The sequence below is a fragment of the Numenius arquata genome, chromosome 3 (assembly GCF_964106895.1).
Source record: "Numenius arquata chromosome 3, bNumArq3.hap1.1, whole genome shotgun sequence".
Lineage (NCBI taxonomy): Eukaryota > Metazoa > Chordata > Aves > Charadriiformes > Scolopacidae > Numenius > Numenius arquata.
The window spans coordinates 32,394,429-32,420,741 of NC_133578.1; the positions used below are offsets into that span (position 1 = coordinate 32,394,429).

Here is a 26,313-nt window from a genome sequence, read left to right on the forward strand (position 1 = left end):
GGTGGATATCTTTGCGTCAAGGCCTCTCAGGATCCCAGTAAGAGGAACACTTGCAGTGAATCTAAGCAGACTTGCATATTACCCAGCTGGGTCTGTCAGGCCTTTCTAGTTAGTCCTGAAAATGGCAGAACACTGAACTTGAATTTAAAGTCTAAATAGACCTGACATTCCTTTCTGCAACACAATTCCAATCTCTGCGTCTGTGGTATAATAGTTCCTGATCCAAGAAATTACTCGCAGCTGAAGTGATTGTAATGCTTCTCTATGAGTGTATCTTCAGATAGTTGTGACTGAGACATCTTGCAGTTAAATTAGTAATATACAACATTCTTGATAAGCAAAGATATAGGAGAGATCACTTGTGAAATGTAACCTGCAAAGCTGCAGTCCAGTGTTAAATCTTGGAAACTGCCTTTAAAAGTAAACAAATGCTGGATTTACAATGGGATGGAAAATAATTTTCAAGTGAACTAAATACTTAGAGATGGACAGCTCATACCTGCTGGATACTTTGCTTTGCTTTTGCACGATTAAACTTCAGGACAAAAATTAAAGGTTCTTTTAGCTTAGAAAACTGTATTCAGAGTTTGGACACTGTCCTTTGCAATGGCCCCAGCCCCAAAAAAGATTACCTGAGAAGCAGGGGTGTGAGCTGGATTCAGGTCATTCTCAGCTATTTGAACAGCCTTTTGAAGGCTGCTGCAAATGGGTGAGAGCCAGAGTAACCTGGAAGTTAAGCTTAAGCTACCCGAATTGTACTGCTGTGTAGAGGAACGAACTACGCACCGGGCCCTGCTGGTGTAGTGTGGAGAAGTGGCTTTTCAGTATTTGTGTCTTGTACTCTGCTTGAGCCTGTGAATAGAATTTGGCAAGTGCAAAGGCTTGTGCTTGGTTTAGATCTGTATTTAATATCCTGAATTGCAGTATACTTTGGATTGTGAATTCTTCAAAGAGGATTCCAGAACATTACAGCTTCCTGTAACGCATCTTTTTTCATTTGGTAAGTATAGTATAATTACTTTTGGGAAAAAATGGAAAACTATTATTACTAACATTTGGATAACAAAGTTGCCTAAAAATTCCAACAGCCAGAGAGGTTTTGGAGGGGTGTTTTTTACTAAAGTTGATACTGCTCTAGTTAGTAACAGACAAAAAAATGAAAAATGTGGGGATTTTGACTAACAGATATAGAAGCATATAAGCCTCCTGGAAGAAAAATATCTGAAGGTGTAATGAGTTCTCAAATAATCTTATCTTCATGTGAAAATAATACATCCTTTACAGGGCTTTCTTCAAGCAAAATTCTTTTAAATTCAACTGGCTTACTTTACAACGTACAGCTCCAGCACTTTAACCAAGTAAGAACGGTACTTAATTTTTTTTAGCTAACGTAACCACTGTTTGGAGAATGTAAGTGATACTTTGTTTGTTTTTATGTTCTAGATATATCAAGCTTTCAAAATTTATATAGAGAGCCACTGCCAGTCACTCAAAGGTAAATACGTCTTGTCTAAAGTATAAATTTATAAAACAAAGTTGTTGAAAATTCTCAAGACTGAAGCTGGTGGGGAAAAAAAAAAAGTCCTCTCATGCAATGCGGTTTAGACAGTACTGTTAAAATCGGCTCAAGTGTCTCACTTCCCACTTTTTGTTAAGAAGGATAGTTGGAAGAAAATGTGGAATTAGTCCACATATGTTTGCTTTTCTTACTTCCCAGCAAGGGGAAGTTGAACTTTAAGCAGGACTCTGCATTATGTTGAAAGCGTTTCTCGAGAATAGCACATTTGGCTAGGATTTTATTTGCTAATTATGGGACTTAAATTTGAACGTTGAGCTACATGAGCTTAAACGGAATGGCATGCTAAAGGACTTTGCCTCAAAAAAAAAAAAAAAAAAAAAAAAGAAAAATGATGGATTCATTAGCTTGAGGTTACAGCTTTCTCATAACTGTCCTGCCTTTAAACATTGATGTCTCACCGTCTTGTTCTGTAACAGCAGGAGTTAAAAAAATGTCATTTTTGCTTAGTGTTAATTGCACTGATCTGCATTGCAATGTGAATTGCAATGTAACTGCAAGCACAGTCATTCTGTATAGTGATCTATGTACCACCTTTGTTTTACTTGCAGTGTAGTTTCTGTAGACAGTTGCCACATCTTGTTCTTAATTAATTTTATATTTTTTAATTCTCTTCTATTTCAGAAAGAAAACCTGGTGTTTACCGACTTCATATACCTTGGTCACATGAAGACTCAATAATTGTAGCGAAGTAAGGAATTTTAACAATTATACCTTACTTTTTGATATGTTTTTGAAGAATGTTTACATCTTGTTGTGGCAATACTTCAGATGTGAGACAACTTCTCCAGTCTTAAGTGTTTGGCTTCTGCATCTCTTCCTCATTTACCTTTCTGCCCTTGTTGACAGTTGTTTTGACTTCTCCTCAGAATGAGAATATCCACTAATTTTTTGTTTAATACTTCTCACAAATTTTCTCAAAAAGGAAGTAAATTTTCTGGTCTGAAATTCTCAGCATAATCTTTGACCCCCTCATGAGTGGGGAATAGAGATGCTGCTCTGGATGCTGCCTTCTTTCCGTAACCTTCAGTTTGGATCATAGAATGGTTAGAGTTGGAAGGGACCTTAAAGATCATCTAGTTCCAAACCCCCTGCCATGGGCAGGGACACCTCCCACTAGAGCAGGTTGCTCAAAGCCCCATCCAGCCTGGCCTTAAACACTTCCAGGGAGGGGGCATCCACAACTTCCCTGGGCACCTGTACCAGTGCGTCACCACCCTCACAGTAAAGAATTTCCTCCTAATATCTAATCTAAATCTCCCCTATTTCAATTTAAAACCATTACCCCTTGTCCTGTCACTACATCTCCTGACAGAGAGTCCCTCTCCGGCTCTCCTGTAGGCTCCCTTCAGATATTGGAAGGCTGCCATGAGGTCTCCCCGGAGCCTTCTCTTCTCCAGGCTGAAAAACCCCAGCTCTTCCTTGGCAAAACAAGTGCTTCCAAGCAAACAACAAGCCCTGAAGCGGGCAGCCCCCCGGGCTGGCCACACGCAAGGCAGTACTGACCCACGGGGGGGTTGAGTGTTGCTGTAGGGACACCGGTGGTAGAGGAATTAGCAGGGAGCCATGAGCAGCGGGGGGAGAGCAGCTTTTGTCAGTCACTATCGGCCCTGGCTGATCTGAAATGCGTGAGCTAAAGCAGAAAGACTTTCCGTTCCAGCACAGCGTTCTCTCTTTTGGCCCCTCTCTGCGCCCTGGCCCTCAGAGAGCTGTGTGGAACGAGCGTTTTGTCCTTTGCAAAAAGCTCTGGGCATTTCTGATGCTCTCAGGCCACTCCGGTGGTGGCAGCCTGTTGCTATCGCTGGGAGGCATTGGCTGGTTGGGGGATGCTGTGTTTGCATCCGAAGGATAATCTGCATTTCCCTAGTGAGGGAATAACAGCACAACCCTCAAGGCAGCAGAAGGCATCTGATGTCCAGCTCCTGTTGCAGGCGTTGCAGCCGTGTGAGACCTTCAGGGGGGACACAATCCTGGGGATATTTGAGGGCCACTCTCAAGCAAACCTACATCTGGTCTGCGGAAGAACTGGTGGAAAGGGGCACAGTGGGAACAAAACGGTGCCCAGCAAACTGGTGTGATGCCTGAGGGAGCCACGAAAGCTGTGTACAACCCACGGAAACCATCAGGATTTCCCTAGTTTATGTCCAGACCAAACTTGTGCCTGTTGTCTTGTCTGGGGTAACTCTGAGCTTCTGGGTCCCAGAAGTTTTCTGTACAGTCCCTGTTCCCGGGGTAATTCCTAGCTTGTGTGACTGGTAACCAGACGGATGGGTCATGCAGCAGCCCTGAGTTGCTTCAGCAGCATTATCCTGACAAAATCAAATGATAGAGCTTAGAATATGCGTCACTCATGAATTGCAGTTGAACAACCTGAGTTTATTTTAGAGGACTGGAAAACAGTCTTCCTTGTTTATTTTAGAGGTCTTAAGGATAACTCCCTATTTTTTTTTCCCTGTATTTTCTAACAACATAATACTTGCAGGAAACTGAATTGTATTCTTGAGAATCTGTCCTTCCCATTCTTGTCACTCAGCATATTTACATGTTTTATGAGGTAGTGTGTACGCTAATGCTAAACTTGTCTGTTTTCATTAGTACTGTGCCCCTTGATAGTTCAGAGGACAGTGGATTGAGAATGTTACATAGTTCTTTGTGGTAGGATGAACAAGTTCATTATACCGTTTTGTTCATAGCTTGAAGTGTTCTGTTTTATGTGTACTTGTTGAAGACTAAGACACGTTTGGCTTTTGTTGATTATAAGGACAATTACCAATTAAGTTGATGTTTCAGAGTTCCATCTTTTACTGAGATTTCTGCAAAACTGCATACACCTCAACCTGAAAATGACAACAGGGTTCCAGAGTTAAATATTTACTCTTCCTCAGACTGTCAATATGAAGTGAGTAATAAAAATTTATTTTATAGCTAGTTTGCATCACTTTGAATTATTCAGTCTTTTAAAATATGTAGCTAATTAACCAAAATAAATGCTAAGCAAATCTAGAAGTAGGCTGTTAGGGCTTTTTGTAAATGTAATGCATGCTACAAGTACTTTTCAACAGCTGGAGTACTGTTGAAAGTTGGCCTCTCATTTCTAAGAAAAGCTTTAAAGCATTTGTTTTTAAAAAGTCAGTAGTAAGCTGTTGTACATTTTAGTTATGGGATTGCTGAATTCCAATACTTAAGTTGGCTTCTTAAAAGTATTTTGAACTTATTCTTAGCATTGTATAAAATAATAAAATATTTGGGTTTTTTTTTAATCAAGGTAATTCTGAAGACATCACTTGTACAGATTCTTGGGCAAGTAAGAAAACTTTCTACAACTAGATTGTCTTTAATGTCTGTAGCATCTGTAGAAGTTTTCCCTTCTTCCCTTCCCTACTCCGGCACTTCAAATTCCTTCTTGATGCCAAGAGGAACACTATTCAATGATCACTTAAAAACCTTGTCACTTGGGAAGGCATCCGGTCCGGATAAATGTCAGACCTCAGTTTTCAGAAAATTAAAAAAGCACGCTGGCTCTAAAGAGCTATCGTAAATAGCTCTGTTGAGCATTTGGCTCTGTGGTTAGACAGGTATCTGTAAAGGGATGACACTGTAGGTCACTTTCACTTTCTTGCCTGATGAGTCAGTAGTGTTAAAACTTTAAAATACATTTGGCATCAACTAGAAGTTAGCAAAAAAAGTCTAAGTAGATCCATATGCTCCTTTTCAACAAATTTTCTTTGATTATCAATGAAGAATATATTTTGACATTGGTATCAGTAAAAATAGACTAGCCATCTGCAATTTTCTGATTCTAAAAAGTAATTAATTCTCAAGCACCTAAGTGTAGTGCTAGAATATTACTGGCAAGTTGCTCTATTTGAATGTATGCATTTATATCAAGGATTTTTCATTTTGTTATTGTTTTAGGAGAATTTCTGTGCTATTGTATATTACTCAGATATCTCTTCATGATTTGGGACAGCGGAAGCAATTAACACATACATGAAATTCTTTGCCCAAATGCATATATAACTATGCAGGTTTTGCTTGGAAAGCATACTCTTACTTTTACTTAATTTATTTTACTGAAATACCATTAGTACCATTAACATGCTACTGTGTTCATATTTGTCTTGACTTGAAAAAAAGCATTAATTTATTATTTGGTCATTTATCAAAACACATTTAGTTAGCCCTTTATGAGATCTGAGGATTTTCCATATATAACATTAGTTGCTAATGGTTGCTATCAAATACTTATGCACCAAAATGAGAAACTATTTGAATCTTTTAAGAAAGATTTTTCCAATCCCATTATCATACTGGATTCATGATAATATTTGTGTGTGTGTGTTTTTTAAAAATATAGTTATATATAAAAATATAAAGTTTTGTGTGTATATATATATATATATATATATATATATAAAAAAATCCTTGTCTTTCAGATAATAAGGTTCCATGCTGGCACTCTTCCTGTCTATGTTGTTTCTAATATTCTTCTTACTTATGGAGGACAATTGAGCACGTTGATATCAACAGGTAGCTTTCTAGAAAAAAATTTTTTTTTTTTTTTTGTCACAAGTGTTTTTAAAGAAATTACTTATCCAATGTACTGTTGAAAGAGTAGCTAGTTGTGAATTTTTTAAGCTAAGTATCATTGAACTTGTGCAAGTACTTGGATCTGTGCTCTTCAGTTTCGGTTTTCTTTGTTGGTGGTTCTCCAAGGTTGTGTTGCAGCAGAATTTCTGCAGTCCCTTCTTAGCAAATGATTGGTGTTGCACAATATTTTAGAATCAATAGAAGCCTGCTTAAAAATTCATGAAAAAGTTTAAAATATAATTTTAATATGCAAAAAATACTTTCTTGCATGATGATGAGATTTGCAGACTAACTTTTACTCATGTCTTCAGACAGAATGCGTTTTTATTTAAATTTGGGTGGTGTTTGTAACAAACTCCGTAATCTCTCCAGAAGCTCTTGTCGTATTACCCGAGGATGAGCATCCAGCTAATAAGGGCCTTGATGATGAAGTATGCTGACTTACAGTACTATTATAAGACATAATTATCTTGCTTTAAAGTAAGCTTTCAAACCTTTGTCTGAATTTCCTTTTTACAGTGGATCTTCTTTGTTAAAGTTCGTGACAAAATAGTTACTGTGGATGCATTCTGTTCTTGATTCTAGGCCAATGTTCGGACTTTTCCCTTGAGCTAGTTAGGACAGCTAAACCCTACAAAGTAGAACCTCTCATAAGCATTGTTGTGTTTCTGCAGGGGTGAGTTTGCATAACTTACTTATTTAAAGCAATTTCCAAAACAGAAGTTTCAGATAAGCTATTGGTGGGGAGGAATATTACTTTGCCTGTAATCATTGTGAACAACTGACTGTGATTTTGTTTGAAAGGCTCTAGTAGGAGGACTAGTTGATATACATGTTACTGTAACGGCAATTGGAAGTGATAAGTAATACTGCTTTCATGTTTTTGGCAGGTTTCACTGGTTTAGAGTGATATGGGAATCACTTTCGCTACCAGAGGTGGATGCTGCTGTACTGAGTAGTCAGGATGCATGGTTCCCCCTTGTGTCCCTCATTCTATTTCTTTTTGGGACAGGCATTGTCTACTGGAGTGGAGTATTTTTCTCTACATCTCTGAGGCTCTTTTCTTCATTATGGTTAACTCTGATTAGGTAAAACAACATTGTGCTATATAATTATGCTCTTTTAGATGACTGTGACTTTGTCAGTTTTTTTCTGTTTGCTTCAGTGTGAATGCTTGGGCAGATTGAATTCTGCACTAGAGTTCATACATGATTTTAGCCATCTGGATTTGTCAGTGTTAAGTACTAATAACATATGAGGATTGCGTCATACTCCTTATTCCACATCTCCAAAAGGGAACATAAATGGCTTGCTTATTTCCTTCACCAGCTGTTATAAAGGTTTTCAGTTTGTTTTTGAGGAAAGCTGCTTGGGGAAAAGAAAGCAACTGAACTATTCCTTTTTCAGCAGCTCAAAAAAACCCACTATACATTTAGAAAAGGGACTATAAGCATTGCAATCCATTCCTCCTTGATATTGGATAAAATGCATTAAAGAATGCAAACAGGTTTGTAAAACAAACTTCTTTGTTGTTAATTTCACTCTACAAGACTGATGAATTTTATTGATCATGTCTAAGAACACTGGAATGTTTTTGCTTCTACAGATGAGTATTCAAACATGAAAATGGGTTTAAAAAAAAAGCAAGAAAGATAAAGAGATTTTGAAAGAGTAAATTAGTAAATTGGATAACACACTTAGCTATTTTAATAGTTTGAGTGTTCTGAAACTGGTAACAGTCCTCAGTTAGATTTGAGCCAAGTCTCTGTCTCCAGAAAGTTGGTTGGGATGCTCTTTACTCAGAAAATATCTGCTAAATGAACTCTTTTCACCATGAGCACTGCTGGTCTTATTCTAGCAAATAATAGATGTGGTGTCAGCTATTTCTTCTCAGCCATCTTGTTTATAAATTATAGTGGATTCTTCAGTGTTAGTTTTAAAGGATGAAGTGATGAACTTCTAATTTTTTTAAACGAATCTTTCTGAATTTTTAAGGGTTTTAACTCAATTCGTACACTTCATTAAAGCTTTTGATTTCCTGCAAACCCTGAGAATGTCTTGGGCAGAGGCAGTAAAATAAGATTTTGTGTGCCTGTCTGTAAGTCAGCTGGTTAATTGTGAAATTCGAGCGCCTTACACAGTTCTAGTACCTTACACAGTTTTTGATCTACTTCTGAATTTCTTGGAAAAAACCCACAAAGCCAACCCACATTTATTTTCTACAAATCTCTCTGAAGTAGATAATATTTGCTTGACTTTTGCTAAGTGGTCTGAAATGATCTGATATGGCCAGCAGCAAAGAATTTGTCACTAGCTGTCTGTGGAACTTTTTGTTCTTGTCAGCTAGCCGCCTTTTTGTGGTTATTTTCAATATTTGTTGCAAAGGCTTTTAAATTTCTATTTTCCAAATAACACTTCGTCCATTTTCAGTGTCCATCTTAATACTGGAATATCCTATGAATATACAAGTACAGAGTTTTTCATAGTTCTGTTGCACTTCCTCCCCACTGCATTCCCCTTGTTGTCACACCTCCTCAGCTCATCTTTGCTGTTTCAGATTCATACTTGTCTCTTAGTTGTATCAGCTGGAATCCAGAAACTTGTGTCTCTCGGACACAGTCTGTGAGCAAGCAGAAATTCCTGCCTGGGAAGAGTATTTGTCACAGAATTAATCTCTTGGAGACTTACTGTTTTATACTGTTGTACTATCACTGAATACTGCAGTGCATTAGTATTTGTATTAGGTGTCGCTTTCATGATGCTGCTGTGCAGTAATAAGATGGTACTTGTTCTCTTGGGCTGAACAGGAGAACTTGGTGACTGATGCAGATCTACAGATAGCATTATCTAATGCTTTATGTTCATCAATGTATCCTTTGTGTTCCCCAAATGAAGTAAAAATAATACATTAGTTACAGACATACATTCTGGAAGGTGTAAGATTTTGTAGGTTCATTTGATAAGAAAGTTGAGGGTGTTTTGTTGTGGTTGGTTTGGTTGTTGGTTTTTTTGTTTTGTTTTGTTTTTTTCTAAGTAGCTTATGTAGCAATTGGTATATATGTTAAAATTTTCTAACTTTTTTTTTTTTTTCAGTGTTTAATCAATGTTCAGGAGCAATTTATTCTTTTCAGTCATTCACAAAACAGAAATATTCTTTGATGTCGTTGCAAGAGTATAACAGCAGTTTCGTCTCTTTTTAGACCTACTGTACTTCATAAAGATAACAAGTTGATTACACCCAGAAAACTCTGCGGGGTATTATCCCTTGCTTTGGTTAGCTGGACCACTTGCGGTGCATTTGCTGTATTCATTATTTATCTTCAATACTTGTTTAAGGTACTGAAAGGCTAGACATTTTGAATTTATAACTGAATTTTGTATGATTTGACTTAACCCCATGTTAAAAGCAAAACTATAGATTACCATTTTTCATACTTAAATGTTATTATTTGCGTACTTGAAATAGGTCTTTTTTGAATTTACCAGACTCTTACAGTCTTGTAATCTTTAGAATTATTTTGTTCTTTTGATAATGCTTTTTCAAAAGAAACATAGTCCCATGTGCCCACTACAATAATGCATATAATTGCGGTTTTTAACTTATGGATAGGTGATGTTATAAAATCAAAGACTAATAACTCTCTTGCAGATAAACTTTAACAAAGGGAAGACTTGGAATGTTCTGTTGAAAACTTTTTATCTGAAAAGACTTCACAAATCTTTATGGAGTAGAAGGAAGGAAGGTGGATATATTGTAGAATTAGGATAGTCTTACTGTATGTCTAATCTGATCCCATGGCTAGTGCCACAAAGACCCATATTTAGTCCCTGCCATTCAGTTTCCATGGTCTTCCTTGCATCAGAGCATCTAACTTATCTGATTCACCCTATGGTTATATAGCTGCTAAATCAGCTACTATACTTAGCTACTAGGGAAGAATTGGGGCATGCACCTGGGAGTAGGCGCAAAACAGAGCAGCTTACAGGTGGTCTGAAGTAGGCAGGTGGCAGCTGAAAGCACAGCCTGAGGAACAGCTCTAGCTCTAATTGAATTCCTTGTGACATAAGGTCACCCCGTGAGGGACGTTCCCCCTTCTGCAGAAAATCTCTGACATGGGACTTTTCCTATGTGGCCTTTTACGGGTTTCTTCAGAAAGTTAAGTAGAAGTGAATTAGCAGGAGGAGGTGAGGAATATGCAGATTTTCCACTCTATATTCTCTGTCAAGCACAGTGGAAGGGAAGAAAGCAGAGCAGCACAAGTTTTCTCTCTGTGCTTGGAAATCCTTCGTTAAGGGAGCACTTTGGATGCTGCTGATAAAAAAGGCAGAGGGAGTTCTTGCATTGCAGGGGGCCCTAGAATCACCGAGCTATAAAAAGGGTCAAAAAATAATTAGCCCAAACTTTTTTTTTTCTTGTATACTACAGCTTTTGTGTGAAGAAATGTTACTAAAAAAGCTGAACTGTCTGTCTTGCAGGTTATAAAACTACATGTGAATGTAAGAGTAGAACAAAACATGCTTAATGGGGTAAGTCTGTTGCCAGCTTCTATTCAAAATTGTGGCCAAAAAGTGTTTGGCAAACCTATGCATTACAAATTGTTACCATCTTGCCTTGGTAGTATTAGGTATTGCTGTGAGGCCTGGATGGCTGTAGTTTACTTACTGTGTGCAAGATGTGAAAGAAAAGCCAGGACGTGAGTAGCCTGTTCCATCACGTATGATCCATGCATTTGCTGCTCAAGATCACTGAAGTGTGAACTTGTTTGAAGTTCATTTAAGAAGAAAAGTTAGTCTCTGAATACATACAGAACAATAGTTTTTGCCTAAATTTTGGTATTTGATTACGCATGCCTCATCTAAAGAAATAAATATAATTTCTAGATGCTAATCTATACTACAGGTAAATATTTTTCTTTCCAGATAAGTAGTTTGTGGAGTTTAGGTATGTATTTTAATCAGGAGATGACAAATATGATTTACTAGATTGATGTGGACTGAGACTGCAGTAAATTGTGAGCTGTTTAAAGAGGAGTGAAGAAGCATTGGGTTTCATGCATTGTGAACTTTGTTTCTTCAGTTACTTTAAGGTATAGAATCCAAGATGTGAGCCTGTGTGGATACAAGCAGATATTAACTACCTGTTCTTTTTTGCAAACATAGTTAAAAAGCAGCCTTCCAGAAAAAGTTGTTGACACTTTTCTTTGGGTTTTGAGTGGTTTTTGTGTGTTTAAATACTCTACTTCTCTTTTCATCTCCATGTAATTTTTTTGCTTGTTTGTTTCATTTGTGTGGTCTTTTCCTGTCAGTAGAAGTTAGCATCTGCCAATTCATTAGTTTGTCTTTGTTATTTGTTCCTACAGCTAATGTTTTACTCCCGGTTGCATTACCTCCTGTATCTTTTTCCATGAATGATCATCTGTGATTTTCACCCGCATGCTTTATTATTCTTTTTATTCTGTTCTTCCTCCTTCCAGGAACTCCATTTCTTATCACTGCACTGGTGTCAGGGCATCTCCACTCTCCATTCTTTTCTTCCAAAGACATATGAACTATTAGTGTAAGAGAAATTTCTGGTTAAATCTAGATGTTTTAAAATTGAACTATTTAACTTAGCTTTTGATGGCATATTGAGAGATAAATTGCAAATTTTCTTCTTAAATCAGAGCTGGTATGATACTGCTATGATAGTTTTTCCCTCCTCCTCCCCCAGCATGGGTTCTGACAACCCTGTGCTTGTTTTTATGACTTTTGCCTTTAATTTTCAGGATTCAGACCGCTCAAAAGAAACTTCACGGATCACCAGTATACACACAGTCAAAAACCAGAGTTCAATGGACAGTACCTCAAAAGCAACACAGTTGCTTTCCAACACTACAACAATTGCTGAAGCCGTTAACAGTCTTAAGATGCATGTTACAATTCTCAATTTATTCACATGGATTGTGCTGCTCAACTTGCCATCTTTAATTTATTGGTTAAAAAATCTCAGGTAACTTCTTAAATTGCCAGTAAGGTGGAAGAAAAGAATATGAACCTTTAAAGATAGTAAAAATTGCAAATGTTTGACTCTTTGTATTATTAGCTACCTTACAGTATCAAAGACTTCTGTTAATTATAATTGTTTTTTCTATGCAATCTGGTTTATGTTAGGAGCTAAGTCGGGTTAAATGAATCAGTGATATGCTGAAGGAAGTAATGATTCAGAAAGAATTTAAAATCAGGTTGGGATGCCATATTCATTTCATGTGTGTTTGTTGTTATCAGCACATGCTTGTTGCCAGCTGGGATTTTATTTGGTTGCCTAGTTTAGAAGTAACATGCTTTTTAAACCATTTTTGCAGGTACAACGTTAGACTTGATCCTGATCCATGTAGATCTACAGCTATTATCCTTGTATGCATTTTAGAAATTCTCATGAATTCGAGTACTTCTGAAGTGAAATCAAGGTACTGTAGCCTAATTCCCAGTTTTGTTTTCCTGCTTCTTTCTTGTTACTTCCATTTGTGTGGTAAAACTTAATTTATGCTGCACAGACATGTAATTGTCCAGTCTACATAGACTCGTATGGTTAAATCTTAAAGATTGCTGAACTACAGGCAATTTGCATGCATTTTACTCAAAGTGGAGAAAATCATTGGTATTTACCATATGGACTTAAATGAAGTATTTTCTATCTAAGCAATCCGTTGAATAAAGACTTCTTTAACTGTGACTTTTTCATTCACAATTCATTGGCTCCTTCCAAACGTTACAGAATCCTGATACATTTAGCAATTACTGTCAGAAGTTACAAGGAAAAGTGAATTCTAAACCATTACAGTTTACGTTCTTGTAATTTCCCCTTATGGGCACAATTGTGGAAATGTAACTTGCTTTCTACTGGATTAAGAACTTTTGAGCACTTGGTTTTGGTGACAGGTAGAGCATTTCTGGTTCAGATATAAAATTAATGCCTCATGAAAGACAATGAATAATAACCAATGTAGTTTATCCTCTTGACCGGTACTTGTTAACTCAAAGATCTAAACCATCTTTCTTTGTTACAGAGAACTTATTTCTAAATTAATATAAGAATATTTTAAAATGACATTTTATTATAAGCCTTTTGGAATAATAGCTCTTGCTTATGCATCAGTTGTTATTGTCCATTATGCAAATTTATTCTGTTTTAAAAATGAACAAATCCTTAAAATCTAGAAATTATTTTTCAAAAGAAAGTGAAATGTGGTATTTGCGTATCTTCTACATGTATGGCTACAAAAATGGCAATTTTTTCTTTATATTCTTACAGTAAACTCTTGAAGATCGCAGCCAAAGTTCCACTCCCTTTGTCTGTTGCAATGTTGGCCTTTGGACGAATGCATTTATACAAAGTACCACATTTTGTAACCTTTTCTCTTCTTCTACATGTGCTGTGTTGTTTTGTGTAGCGTTTGTTATACCTGGGAGGAGCAGTGCACCCTAGACAGTTAACACTGGAGACAGGCAAATTTCAACAAAGACACGCCTAGATTAGTATCATCAGTAGTTTCCATGATGCAGGATAGAGGACAGAACTGTGAATACTTGATGAAAAGTTTGTGGTTCTGTTCACATTGCTTAGAAAGCCTTTCTTGGTGTGAAAATGTTCACAGGGCTGTGAAAGTTAAGTGAATTAACTTTGTGTGTGTAAGCACATAAATCATGTTAGTGTAACATCTCAATACTCTGTTTGCCTTGTAGACACTTTGATGTTTCACTATACTTCTTTGTTGAAAGAGACATTTTTTTATTCTCTATGCCATACGGTGCATTGTTCTGAACTTGTGTCTTTTGCAGGTCTAAATTATGCTGGTTAAAACTCAATACATTTCAAGCACACTGTGACTATCACAAAAACTACACAGCCAAGTATACTTTTAATCATTTTATGCTACGTTTAAAAGCTGCCACAGTTGTGTCCAGACAAACTAGAATGTACTGCTTCTATAGAACTGTTATTTCTATCAAATCATTTGTTCAATCACTGTGAGTTGAACATTCGTGAGATTATTAAAAGTCTTATACATTTTACTTTTTGTGAGAGTGAGTAAACAACAATATTCTGTGTAGCTTTCTATTCAGGAAGGATACCAGCAGATTCAGAAACAATTTGCTGTAATGTTGTTTTAAAACATTGCCAGTTTTGTCTGGAATTTTGTCAATTCTGAAATTACTCCTTGGACCTTGTCCATCTGTTGAAGCTAGCCAACGTTGAGGTATGGTTTGGGTTTACAGTGCAGTTGCTGTACCGCACTGTTTCCAAGTAGACAAGGCAGGTTTTTTTCCTATTGTAAATGGAAAATCAACTGTCTCATAAGAAATGTCCATACATGAAATTAATGTGGAATAGTTACAACACTGTAAATTATGCTCTGCCATACAGTTCTAACTTCCTCATGTGGACAAGCTCTTAGTAATGCTGGGAAATACCGACTGTAATTATTAGCTCTGTACAAAGTATTATCTTAGTGCCTAGATGCTACAGTGACTGCCATTTATAACAAAGCCTAAAATAGCTATATGTAAGGAATTCTGTCCCCTGGGTATGTGTTTTGCCAACAGAAGAAATCTCGGTAGCCATTAGGTTAAAATGATATACTGATTCTGTGTAGAGATGAGCCTACTACTTGCTTCTGTGTTAGCTGTCTCCACTCTGAGATACCCATTATCTTCATATGGAAATACTAGACCAGCTTAGCCATCTTACACGAGTAATAAGAGGAAATCTGCTACCCACAGTCAATCAAGTATATTCTTGGTATAGTTTTGCAGCTAGCCTGACCCATTAATTTTATTCTATCTCATTAATCTTGCCTAAAGTGCCTCAGTTAGTTCTAGCATGTTCTTAAGGCAAATTTATTTGAGCTGGCTGGAAAAACTTAATTCACACAGTAATTTTCCAAAATGAAGGACAAATGTGAAGTAAGGATGTATTTTCTCTGCTTATATCCAAATCAGCAGTTCGAGTTATCAGTAAGTCATTGAAACCACTTAAAACGCGTGAGACTATTGTAGTTAACCAAGCCACTGTCACTGTTATCACTAATCTATGTGCTGCTATTCTAGTCTTAACCTTTTTAAAAAAAGGTTAGATCATCTATTGTGTTTGTAAATCGGAAAAGGTATTTAAATAGATTGTATCTTGATACTTTCTAATCAAATGTATGCTACAGTATAGATATATAATTTCTATGGCTAAATATACTCGTAGCTAAATCCACCAGTTGATTTAACCTAAAAGTTGCTGTTCAGACATAGAAGACTAGAGTAGTTTTTCTGCTTTCAAAAGGCTGTGATTGAAAGATAATGGCAGAACTGCATCGGAGCTGGTAAAAGGCCGTCTGTGAAATGTGCAGGATCTGATTTCTGTGGAAGATGACTTTCCTTGGCCTTCATGGTCCTTTTGTCTTACTACTGTATTTACTTTATGCAGGAATTCATTTGTTGGAGCTGTTGGTGGAATAAAATAATAATCAGAATAATGAGAGCAAATAGTCTCTGCATGTAGTAGCTTTGATAGCTTCCAAAATCTGCTACAATGTGGGATTTACTGAATTTCAGCAACATAGTATAATACCAATTTTTTCATTTAATGATATTTTTAAAGCTGGGAATTGTACTGATATTTGTTATCACTCTTCCTGAAATGGGTTACAGAATCTTACGTAGATTCCTACCTGATTTTCAAGTTGGAGGTAGGAATAGATATAATCCTGAGTCTGAGATCCCAGATGACAGAATTTATCACATGTCCCTAATGCTCCCTCTTTTCAGAGATGGTTTACTTTCACAGGGGGAAGGAGGGAAAGTCTTACTGCTACTCTGGATTTAAATGCATTCTGTGTCATTTGCTAGATGAAAACTGCTCTCAGAGATGTGTGTCTGGATTTTGCAGTGATTGTGGACTGTGTAACTTCAGCTATTTGAGAGATTAGGTGTCTAATCACAGCTAGATTTTCTATATAATCAGTGGAGGGGGTAAGAATTAGAACAAGTCCAGAGGACAATTCATCCTATTCTAAGAGAAGGTGAATTATCCTACTTGTCATTCTGAAAAAGACAAGATTTTATAAGTGTCTAAAATTGTTTTTCAGATAAAATGCAATGCTTGTTGTTACTTTTGGAGAAGAGGCTTCTGTTACGTGAATCTCTAGTTCTGCCATTGTTCACAATTATAATCTCAGCAGAAACATATAGTAATTCAATATAAATAATTTTAATTGCATGTAGAAGAAAGTGTAAATATTACTGAAATACCCTTTATTATGAGTAGGCTGCATTTATAAAACAGCTTTTGGCAAATATATTGTGATGTCTCAGTACCTTTAACTAAATTAAAATTCAAGTTTATTCTTCAAACTTTAGATTATCTAGACTGTGTGGGAGAAGATCAAGACACAAATTAACTTGTAATGAATTAGACCTTTGCTCTATAAGGGAAGATTTCTATTAATGTGCAGAGACCCAAATTCTGTTCTGTCCTTTTTCAGAAGTTGAGGTATTAATTTTACAAAACCACTGTTCTTCATCTGTGTGGATGTTCACAATGTTTAGATGGAGATTATGCCACACAAGCATTTGGGATGAGCTTAAGCCACCATTTGTTGGCTTGTACCTCAGGATGCATTCAAAATAAGAACTATTTGTGTGGCTCTTTTCTAATATTTTTTATAAGCTATCAGAAATGGAGTAAAAAAACAGGGTATGAACCTAGAGTACCAAATGCCACTAATTTTAGATACAGCATATATGTACAGCAGAATCTTTCTTTGGCAGAGGCAGGGGGAGATTTAATGAGATGATTTCAGTGGAATCTCCATACCCTGAATTGCTCTTAAGTCTGTAGTCTTTTTCTGGTTGATATGATCCAATGTGTTTCTCATAGTCTTATCACGTCGCAGTCATAGTAGCTACACCTGTAGCTATCACTTCATAAAAGGTCTACACTTGTCTGGTAAGGAAAAAGTGTTACCTCTTAACTGGAATTACCAAACGTACGTTCAAACTGAATGGATGAATGTTGTCCAAAGGTGGTATTTTCAGTTTTGATTTAAAAGCTGGTTGCAGTATGTCATGTTTCAGTGTCCTGTTAAAAGGGGGATTGGTTTGGGGGGTTTTGGTTAAGGTTTTGTTTGTTTGTTTTGTTTAAAAAAAAAAAAGAAGAAAAAGCAGTAATTTGAATTTAAATTAATATTTCTAATATTTAGAGTTCTGCTCTGATTTTTGTTTTGAGTGAGCTGATACATGTAGCAATTCATTCCAAATTATTAATTTGCTAAATTTTAAAACAAACAAAAAACACACCAAAACCCTAAACAATGTAGTAGTAATATATTGTAGAAGACGTAGAGACTGCCTGTATGTCTAAGTGAACTTTTCAACTATAACCTAATGGGACTACCTTTAAGGTCAGTGTTTAAAAAAAGAAAATAAAATATGTTGATACTTAAAAAAACCAAAAAGCATTGTTGCATACGTTGGTATTTGATACGAAGTCTAATTTTCCATGTGTTTGCCAGTAACAAGGTTATGAACCTGTTACTTGACTTTTTCTGAAATCTTATACATCTGCTTCTAAGCTTTGACAGGACAGAATAAAGTCGATCATTTGCCTGTGAACATTTGAGAAGCTTTCATTTCATTCAGGTTTATTTCAATACAGCAATGAGTATGTTCAGACTTTTGTCTTATGCTGAGAAAAAACCAGCCATTTACAGACCTTCAATACTCTGAGTTACTGAAAATGTTTTTGGAAGCAGTTAAAGTGTCTATACAACAATTGTGCTGCTGTTTTAACTCACTAAGCTACTAGAAAATTGTTAGCTGTACAACAGACTAAATTCTTAATGCTTTTCTTCCATTTCATGATGAATGTTAGTTAGTTACTTAATTGACAGCTTTATCTTTTTACATCTCTTTTTTTTTTTTTTCTGGGAGATAAGCTAGCTGGCTTTTATAAGCACTTAGCACTGTATTGTAAAAGGTTTTAGAACTTTCATCACCATTCCTTTAGGGGAGACATACTTTTGTCACCAATGCTACATGCTGCTCTTATATACCTCTGGAAATATGTGCCAGTGAATGACAATTGAGAACAGATTCATTTTTATGTTAAAGTAAAATGTTTTTTCTACTTTTTTTTTTTTTATCTAGAATTTTAAGCTACTATTCATAAAAGAATCCTTAACATCTGTAAAAGTTTATTTGAAGATCTTTTACAAATATTATATTTTCTGATGTATATTCTTATTTATGGAAGAATGTATTCAAAGCTTTTAATCAGCTCATTTATCCTAAAGCTGAAATAAAATCTATAATTTTCATCCAGTTAATAAACATTACTGCTCTTAAAAATAAATTTTAAGCATTTAAGGAGAAAATTCTATAGCTCTTACTTAAACAAATCTGCCCAGCACCTCAATTTTTCTGGTATCTAAGCATGTAACTGCCTCAAATATGTGGTTATTGCCTTGTAGTATGAAAACCTGAGTCAAAGCTGGGATGTTTTGATTTTAATTTTGCTTAAGATTTAGGGTGTCATTCTGCCTTCTTAAATGCAGACAGATTTTGCTACTTATGCTGTCATAAGCAAATCTTGTAAGCATGGCCTCTCTACAATTATTGGCAGGTTGTTGTCTAGATTCTGTAGGAACCTGTGTGATATCAGAGCTAATTTTTTGTCTAGAAAAGTCAGAAATGGCACTCACAAATTTGTTATTTTGCGGCACATCATTCCAGTTCCTCCTTCCATACACAGTTATCCCTGGTTTGCAGTGTCTTTCCACTGTAGTACAAAACAAAATGTTCACAGTAACAGTAGGCACCGTGAGTGACCTAGTGAAGATACACAGCAGCTGTCCTGTCGACCGTTCTTTTATTGACGTATTGCTGGTTTGCTGAAATACCAGCAAAGACTTTGTTTCCCTCCAACTTAAATAATTTCAGGGTATATATATTAAGTATCAAATGTGCACATGTGTTGATGTTTAATTTTATAAAATGGTAAGTGCACCATATTGGGATCAATTCAGGCTTGAGTATTTTCCACTTATATTACTTTGAGAGTGAAAACAATATTTGAGACTGCAGCACCTGACAGCTGAAATATTTTACAGAAGTCTAGCAGTAGTAGACGTGACACACATAATTAGAGTGCCAGACCAAAACTGAAATGTGAAATTCCTCACTGTGACTTTAAACTTGTAGCTTTCTAGAGAAAAAAAGAAAATACTGTGCCTTAATCCAGTAAATTAATACACTCTAACTGTAGCCTGTGGACTTCTGTAGCCTTATATTTGATTTTTGAAGTTGACCAAAAATATTTGTGTGGATCATACTGAAACTTGATTTGGGGAAAATACTTCTAAAAAAATTATTTTGACCCCTTTTTACTACACGTAGAGAAATGAAGATTTATAACAAGTACAGTATATTTGTGGTTTGGAATCACACCAACCAGTTAAAGCTTTAGCTGACCTTAATTTCTCAAGTCTTTCTATTGTGACGAAAAGAAAAATAAGGAAGGAAAACTGTTCTCAGATATCTGTCTCAACTTTGAAGTCTGTGTCTTTTTTTTTTTTTAATTTTGTTCTTTTATTTCTTCAAAATAAAAAATTCCTCTAATTGTAGTTTAAGCAAAGTATTATATTTAAGCCATTGTGTATCAATATCTACACCAGTGCGAAAAGAAAACTAGAAGGTGGCTTCTTGGGGCAGGTGGGGTGAAGTTGATCTGTTGTTTTAAAGCTCCAAAAGTTTGAATAACAAATTTTAATTTTTAGCGAAAACATTCATATATAAACCCCCAAAAAGTTGGGGGGATGGGGCGGGGAAGAGGCTGGTAGAACTTATACATTCTATTCTTCTCAATTCATTAAAGAAAAACAGAAATAGTCAAGACCTTAAAGTCTTTTTTTGATATAGTAAGAGATTTTCTTGCGTACATTTGTAATATGAAGAACTCGGGAAGAGCCACCACTGGCTTTTCTTATGTGTCTCTATAGGTTTCTTTGTATGTTTTGAGCACAACTTCCCAAATTCTGCCTTTTTTTAATTCCCCAGTATTAGAACTAGGTAACACCAGATCTTGAATAAAGATGCCGTAGCTCAAAGCTTATCATTAGACTGTGGATATGTAGATAGACACACAAAATGCCGGCGTGTCAGCTGATCACTGTAATTGTTTGAAGCAATATAAGCCAAAGTTATTAACTTTCTTTTATTGACAACTAACTTGTACCTGGCTGCCACAATGCTGCTGATGCTGTGGCACAACAGATACCATGCAATTTTTGTGCCCTCCCTGCAACTTCCTATGTTAGTTTAGGACTTTGAAAAGCCCGTTCTAGTCACCTAACTTTTTATTCTTTCTTTTGTGATAATATTATTTCAGTAATCCTTGCCATTGTTGATTTCCTAACTAGAGGAATATTCGAGTATTAAAGTCACCAAGAGGGAAGAACTACCTTTAAGACCTTCATATATATGATGATTAGTCTAGAAAAATTATGCGGGCCTACTAAAATGGTTCCTTACTTTTTAATTGGTTTTCCAAGCACAAAGACAGAATAGTGTTGGTCAAATTACCTATTTTGGGTAATTAAGGGGTGTGGGGGGATGGTGAGGGGTGTGTACTGTTGTTTGTTTGCTTTTGTTAAGAGGACTTAAAACTTTGAAGAACATATATGTCATATTTTAAAAATCTATTGCTTCACAAGCAACCCGTCTTACATGTTTTTAACTCTTCCTCTGTTTTGAATTCTTATATAGCTAGTGTAAACCTGGTGGTTTAGGTGGAGTTAAATCTTCATAGTTACAGGTTTCTAGAGATGCTAACAGAATCTTATCTTTAAATGTCTGAATAATCCTGTAATAAATTATTGTGCTTATTAAAATGTTTATAACAGAATTCTCAGATACAGTTCATGCAATGTGTGACAAGCTTTGGTCAAGTCTTGTGAGATGCTGAGAAAACCTTGCAGAATAGGTATCTTCAGCTAATGTTGAAATTGCTGAAAGCTAAAAACTCAGTCTTCAAAAACTGTCTTTTAAATGCTGGTACTTTTTTGTTAAAATTGAGGGCAACTTGTATGGGAGCTACACTGGGATGTTTGTATTTTGTTTGACGGTTTCCCTGTCTGCAGTGTATACTTCACATTTTTTTAATTTGTCTTTTTTTCAACCTAAGTGTGCATGGCTTAGAGTACACTGTATAGCATCTGCTCTGCTAAATAAGCACTTCTGTATATTTTTGTATGGTGTTCTAACATGGTTGCATTAGTACAAATGGCTGTAATTCACAAAAAGTGCCACTTACCAGTCATACTCTGTAGTGTTGTGAATGTTACCCGTACTTCTGTTGTACAAATGTGCTAATGAGTGTCGTGATGAACATTTGCCTTTAGTCTTTGCTCAGGTACTCATGCGGAGCAGTTTGGTGCTTTTCCTTCTAACTTGTAATACTTGGGATTCTAAGCAGAAAATAAAAACAGTGAACAAAAACATTGTGATGAGAGCACATTACTTCACGTAACAGACACTGTTTTCGCGTCTTGAGTAGAATACGATAAAGATCGCACCTGATGAAGCTTGTCTCAATATCTTACCTCACGCACCTTAGGCTGTTATACCTGCCTTGTCATCATGAATGGGAAATGCAATAAAATGGAAGATGTTTGGTGAAGAATATAGTTTATATAGAACATTATATGTATAAAACTTGTTCTACAGCTAAACCGATTAGTTTTAAATTTGCCTTTTGTTCTAGAACAAGGTTTTTACCTTTCTGAAGTAACTTGCATGAAACTGAAGAAGCAAAGCTATGAGCATTTTCAGCTTCCATGCAGTTTAATTCAAATATACATGAATATTACTGTGCCATAAGGGCTGTATAATTAGTATAGCCACTTTCGAAAGATTTGATTTACTGAAGATGTGTGTCTATATACATAATTTGTCAGGAAAAACCTAGTACTTAAATTTGGCTGCATTCAAAAGGCAATACACTAACATCTGGCTTGGAAAGTATTTGTTAAACTAGATACTGTTCTCAAAGGAGGATGCAATTTTGTCTAATCAGTGTAACTATACTAATAGAGTTTTAATGTGAATGTGTTCCACTTATATTTGACTTCCACTGAAGGCAAGAGCTGTAATGAAATTCTTTTAAACAAACAAAACAAACAAAAAACTTAACCTTACCAAAAAAACCCCACATTAAAATGAGCACTCAGTCTAAACAGACTTTGGCTCAAGCAATTTCTCAGACTCTTCTAGCTCAGAAAGCAGCAATACAAGTTCGTAGGGGTTTTTTAAGACAGATCAGAGAAAATACATGCTAATTGAATCTCTTGCATATCTTGCATGCTTCATCAGTCAACCAAACTGCCTAAATTCTGTTAGGGGGTAACGTAATAGTCCAACAGTAATAAAGCTTGTTTCGAATTTACAGATGGCTTTGCTATGTTTTACTGGCTGAATATACTGCATATCCCCCAGGTTTTTCTTTCTGAATAAATCAAATGAATAAAATAATTGAGGGGAAGGAGGGGGAAGAAGATGGAAGAAAACTGCTTGTTGTTCTGGCTATTTCTTTTTCTCTAGAGGAATGTATTCCTACGTCTGGTTGATTTAGAAGGCAAATTGTACACAAAATTAAACTGGAGATAATTATCTACCTAGAAAATACACAAAGTTCCCTTACGTTGGGGCCTGTCTTTTTACAAGCTCTTCTGTTGCTGCTGCTGTTCTGGTTCTTGATGAGTCTGCTACCTGGAAGTTGTCTATTATGAATAGTTAATTTATGGATTTTGATGGATTTTTATTTTTTGATGATTTTTTTTTATTCCATGTCTAGAAAACTATACAAGCTGAATAAGTTGACTTTTATTTGTATTTGTTACTGCAGTCATAAAAATAACACCGCTAGGATTTTGTTACCTGTGTTACTAACGGCGTTTGGATATCCACAGCTTAGTCTGCCTAGAAGGGGTGGTGTTAGGTTTTTGTTTTGCTTTCAAAATTTAAACCAAAGAAAGATGTAAAGCTTCTACTCAGAAACACCTATAATCTGGAGTAAGATAATGGCCGAAGATCTCTAGTTTTAACATGTCTATTTAGAGATATATATTTTATGTGATACTAACTAAAGTATCATCTAAATAGTGGAGAGAAGAGTATAATGAAATTATAAGCAAAAAATTCAAGCAGCTTTGAGATGAAGGATGCTATGAAATAAGACGAATGTAAATTAGCATAGTCCTCATTGCAGTCTTTGTCTTAGTTTCTAGTCTGACAGGAGGATATTGTCTGCCGATAAAATCAGGGTAGGAAAGCAACACTTTCATTAAAATGATACGCCTTTGGATCTTGAAACAGACCTTACTTTTCTTTCTCCAGCATAAAGAAAATGATCGATATCTCATCTTGCTGCTGTAATTATCTTTTAGTCACCATTCTAGAGACATCGCTAATTACTTTTAATTAAAAGTAATATTTTGATACAGCTCTGCTATCTCTGCTGGGAATTGTTTTAAACTTCTTATACGCTTACCACCAATTTTCTGCAATGTGGCTTAGGGAGGAGGAATTTGCACTGCACTTGTTCGATAGCAACAGGTCTTAAGAGTATTAAGGATGAAATCCTCAAGGGTCTTTATGTCATGGATGGAAATGGAATCATTACTGTTTTTTTGAACTCCTGCTAACGTCATTGACACCCACCTACAGTCCACTAGAAATATAAGTGCAGAGATCAGTTTGTTCACAGATTACAAGGAGACTAACCAAGAAGGGGCAAGCCAGAGCCAAAATCACTGGTAAGCTTTATTTTAAAGAACATGAAAGGGAGGTGTTTTGTTTTGTTTTGTTTTTTCTTGAATTAAGTTGTGAAATGGGTCTCTAGTATGTTATACCAGACTGTATTATTGCACTTACTAATATATGTAATACATTTTCATTTCATGCAGTTTTAAAAATTGAGCTATCTGGATCTCAAGCCATATTTTTGCATTCTCCATGGAGCACACAAATACCTGATGCTGTAACTAATTAGCCAATGAAAAGGGCTGTATGTAATAACAAATGCAAAAGTACAAATATAAGTATTTTGTGTTAAATGTCATACTGCTCCTTTTTGAGAAGAGAATCTTGTCTAGAAATAGCTTTGGTGTGGGAAACACTTCTTTAGAATAATTAGTTCTTCCTAGTACATTAGTATAAAACCAACAAAGTCGATAGCACACAGATGTAATCTATAGTAGGAGAGTTTTCCTTGCCATGGATAAATTATTTTCAGCACTCCATTGGATTGTGATGCTTGCTCTCTTTGTTACCAGTGATGGCTCTGTAGGACTTAAGGAGTCTGGTTCATTGTCCTTCTTACAGATAGTCTGCTCATCCCTTCAACATGTGGAAGGTTGTGCTCCTGGGTCTATACACAGTATTGGCTGTGAGGGGATTGGCAAAGGGTGCTCCTTTCCAACCAGAAGAAAAGTGGAAGCCTCTAGATAACCCTAGAAACAGAGACCTGGTAAGAAAATACTGCAAGAAAGATAGCCTAAGTTTTATGTGGGTTTTGTGTCTTTCCATCATGAGAATTTTTATCTTCTAAATATAAAGGTAAGAGGAGCCCATTAAATGCAGCGTTAGTAACTGTGCACTTTGTATAGTCAATAACCACAACAGTCAAGATGTACCCCTTAACTGAAGAGACCCTCTCGGCATTCAGCAGTGCACAAAACTTCCGTGTATCTCTATCCAGCAGCTTTAGTTTCTAAAAATGTATTTTGATTATACAATCACTCATCTTATGAAACAGAAGAGGAATGATTATTGTGTTTCAGTCAAATGTGTACTCTGTTAATTGCACGTTGTCTCATATTCTGGAAGTACAAATAGGTTTGCACCTGACATTGTCATGAATAGTAGCTAAAGATCTGAAAGTTAATTACAGCTAAGAAAATATCATTAAGGGAACATTTGCAAGATCTTATAAGGAATTTTTGAAGGAAAAAAAATAAAATCAGTTTCCCACAATTTTTTCCTTGCTTTTTAAGAAGCATTCATTTCTACTTTTAAGCAATCTAAAGGGCCCGTTGAAATCAATTGCTTCCTGTTGCTAACTCTTAGAGAACGTTTCTCTTAGAGAAATGTATAACAGAACTGTACTGTTTGCCTGTAGCAAGGATTTTGCTGTTCCCCTTTTTATATGGGAATCAGTTTGAATCTTCTGTAGTTCAGTGGGGAGCATAGATGATCAGCAAACAGCTGGGGGCCTTTCTACACCACATAAGGTGTACAAGCCATGGACAGAGTGGACATGTCTGAATTATATTGCCTGCATTGTACCAGTTTATAATCAAAACAGAGTATTTCATCCCACATAGGAACAAATATTGCATCTACTTTGAGTCAGTAGAAATAATTAATCTCTGTTGGGCATGCTCTATTTTCACATATGAAATATGTTCAGTTTTTCAGAACACTCCAGGCTTATTTTTCGGGCAGGGGTCTTGATCTCAGAAAGTTCCCAGCTACTTTCACTATGAACAATGAAGGACCAAGGCCTGTCATGTTCTACTCGGATCCTATTGCTTCTGCATTTGCAGATTATGAAGAAAGGAGAAATTCTTTTCCAAGTTATTTCAAAGGCTGAAAGATGCTGCTGACCAAGGTAAAAGGATGCCTTTTCCTCTAACATTGTTACATGTAACCAAGTGAAAGATTTGGCTTCTAGTGATTCTCATTTCTGTCTGAAGTATAAAAACAACTTCTTTTTCAAAGGAAATTAAAAAATGTAGCACCGTAACTCTTGCCTGAAGTTAGTGTGAAATTGTTGAGGCAGAGACTTATGAGGTATTCACTGCTTTGGTAAAACAACACATGGTGCTTGTGCAGACCTATGTAGACCATGCTTTTTTTTTTTCTTCTTCTTTTTTCCTCCCTTTTTTTCATGTGGAGAATAATTCTGAAAAATGTACAGATAATAGAGAATGCAGGTTTTATTTAAGTAATTGATATCAGTAAAATTATAAATTGAGACTAATGATTTCCTGTGATATATGTATATTAAGAAAGTTAATTTAGACATAAGATGCTACACTAACAAATCATGCATCATCTTTTAC

General features: G+C 35.9%; 2 protein-coding genes across 2 annotated transcripts in view; both read left to right on the forward strand.

Moving 5' to 3' along the window:
- The window catches only part of PGAP1 (post-GPI attachment to proteins inositol deacylase 1), a 35,330-nt gene extending 19,654 nt beyond the window's left edge, over positions 1-15,676 (forward strand). Inside the window, exons 14-27 of the mRNA XM_074145393.1 lie at positions 925-1,000; positions 1,285-1,358; positions 1,444-1,495; positions 2,201-2,267; positions 4,367-4,475; positions 4,842-4,880; positions 6,013-6,106; positions 6,752-6,842; positions 7,057-7,254; positions 9,367-9,502; positions 10,643-10,693; positions 11,932-12,155; positions 12,508-12,612; positions 13,458-15,676. Of these exons, the coding sequence (XP_074001494.1) occupies positions 925-1,000; positions 1,285-1,358; positions 1,444-1,495; positions 2,201-2,267; positions 4,367-4,475; positions 4,842-4,880; positions 6,013-6,106; positions 6,752-6,842; positions 7,057-7,254; positions 9,367-9,502; positions 10,643-10,693; positions 11,932-12,155; positions 12,508-12,612; positions 13,458-13,596 (1,455 nt within the window). The 3' untranslated portion in view covers positions 13,597-15,676. The remainder of the gene's footprint in view (positions 1-924; positions 1,001-1,284; positions 1,359-1,443; positions 1,496-2,200; positions 2,268-4,366; positions 4,476-4,841; positions 4,881-6,012; positions 6,107-6,751; positions 6,843-7,056; positions 7,255-9,366; positions 9,503-10,642; positions 10,694-11,931; positions 12,156-12,507; positions 12,613-13,457) is intronic.
- Positions 15,677-24,517: 8,841 nt separating this feature from the next.
- On the forward strand, positions 24,518-25,841 carry C3H2orf66 (chromosome 3 C2orf66 homolog). The gene is made up of 2 exons (XM_074145394.1): positions 24,518-24,716; positions 25,659-25,841. Exons 1-2 carry the CDS (start codon positions 24,594-24,596, stop codon positions 25,839-25,841), a joined length of 306 nt encoding a protein of 101 aa, XP_074001495.1. The 5' UTR covers positions 24,518-24,593.
- Positions 25,842-26,313: the final 472 nt, after the last annotated feature.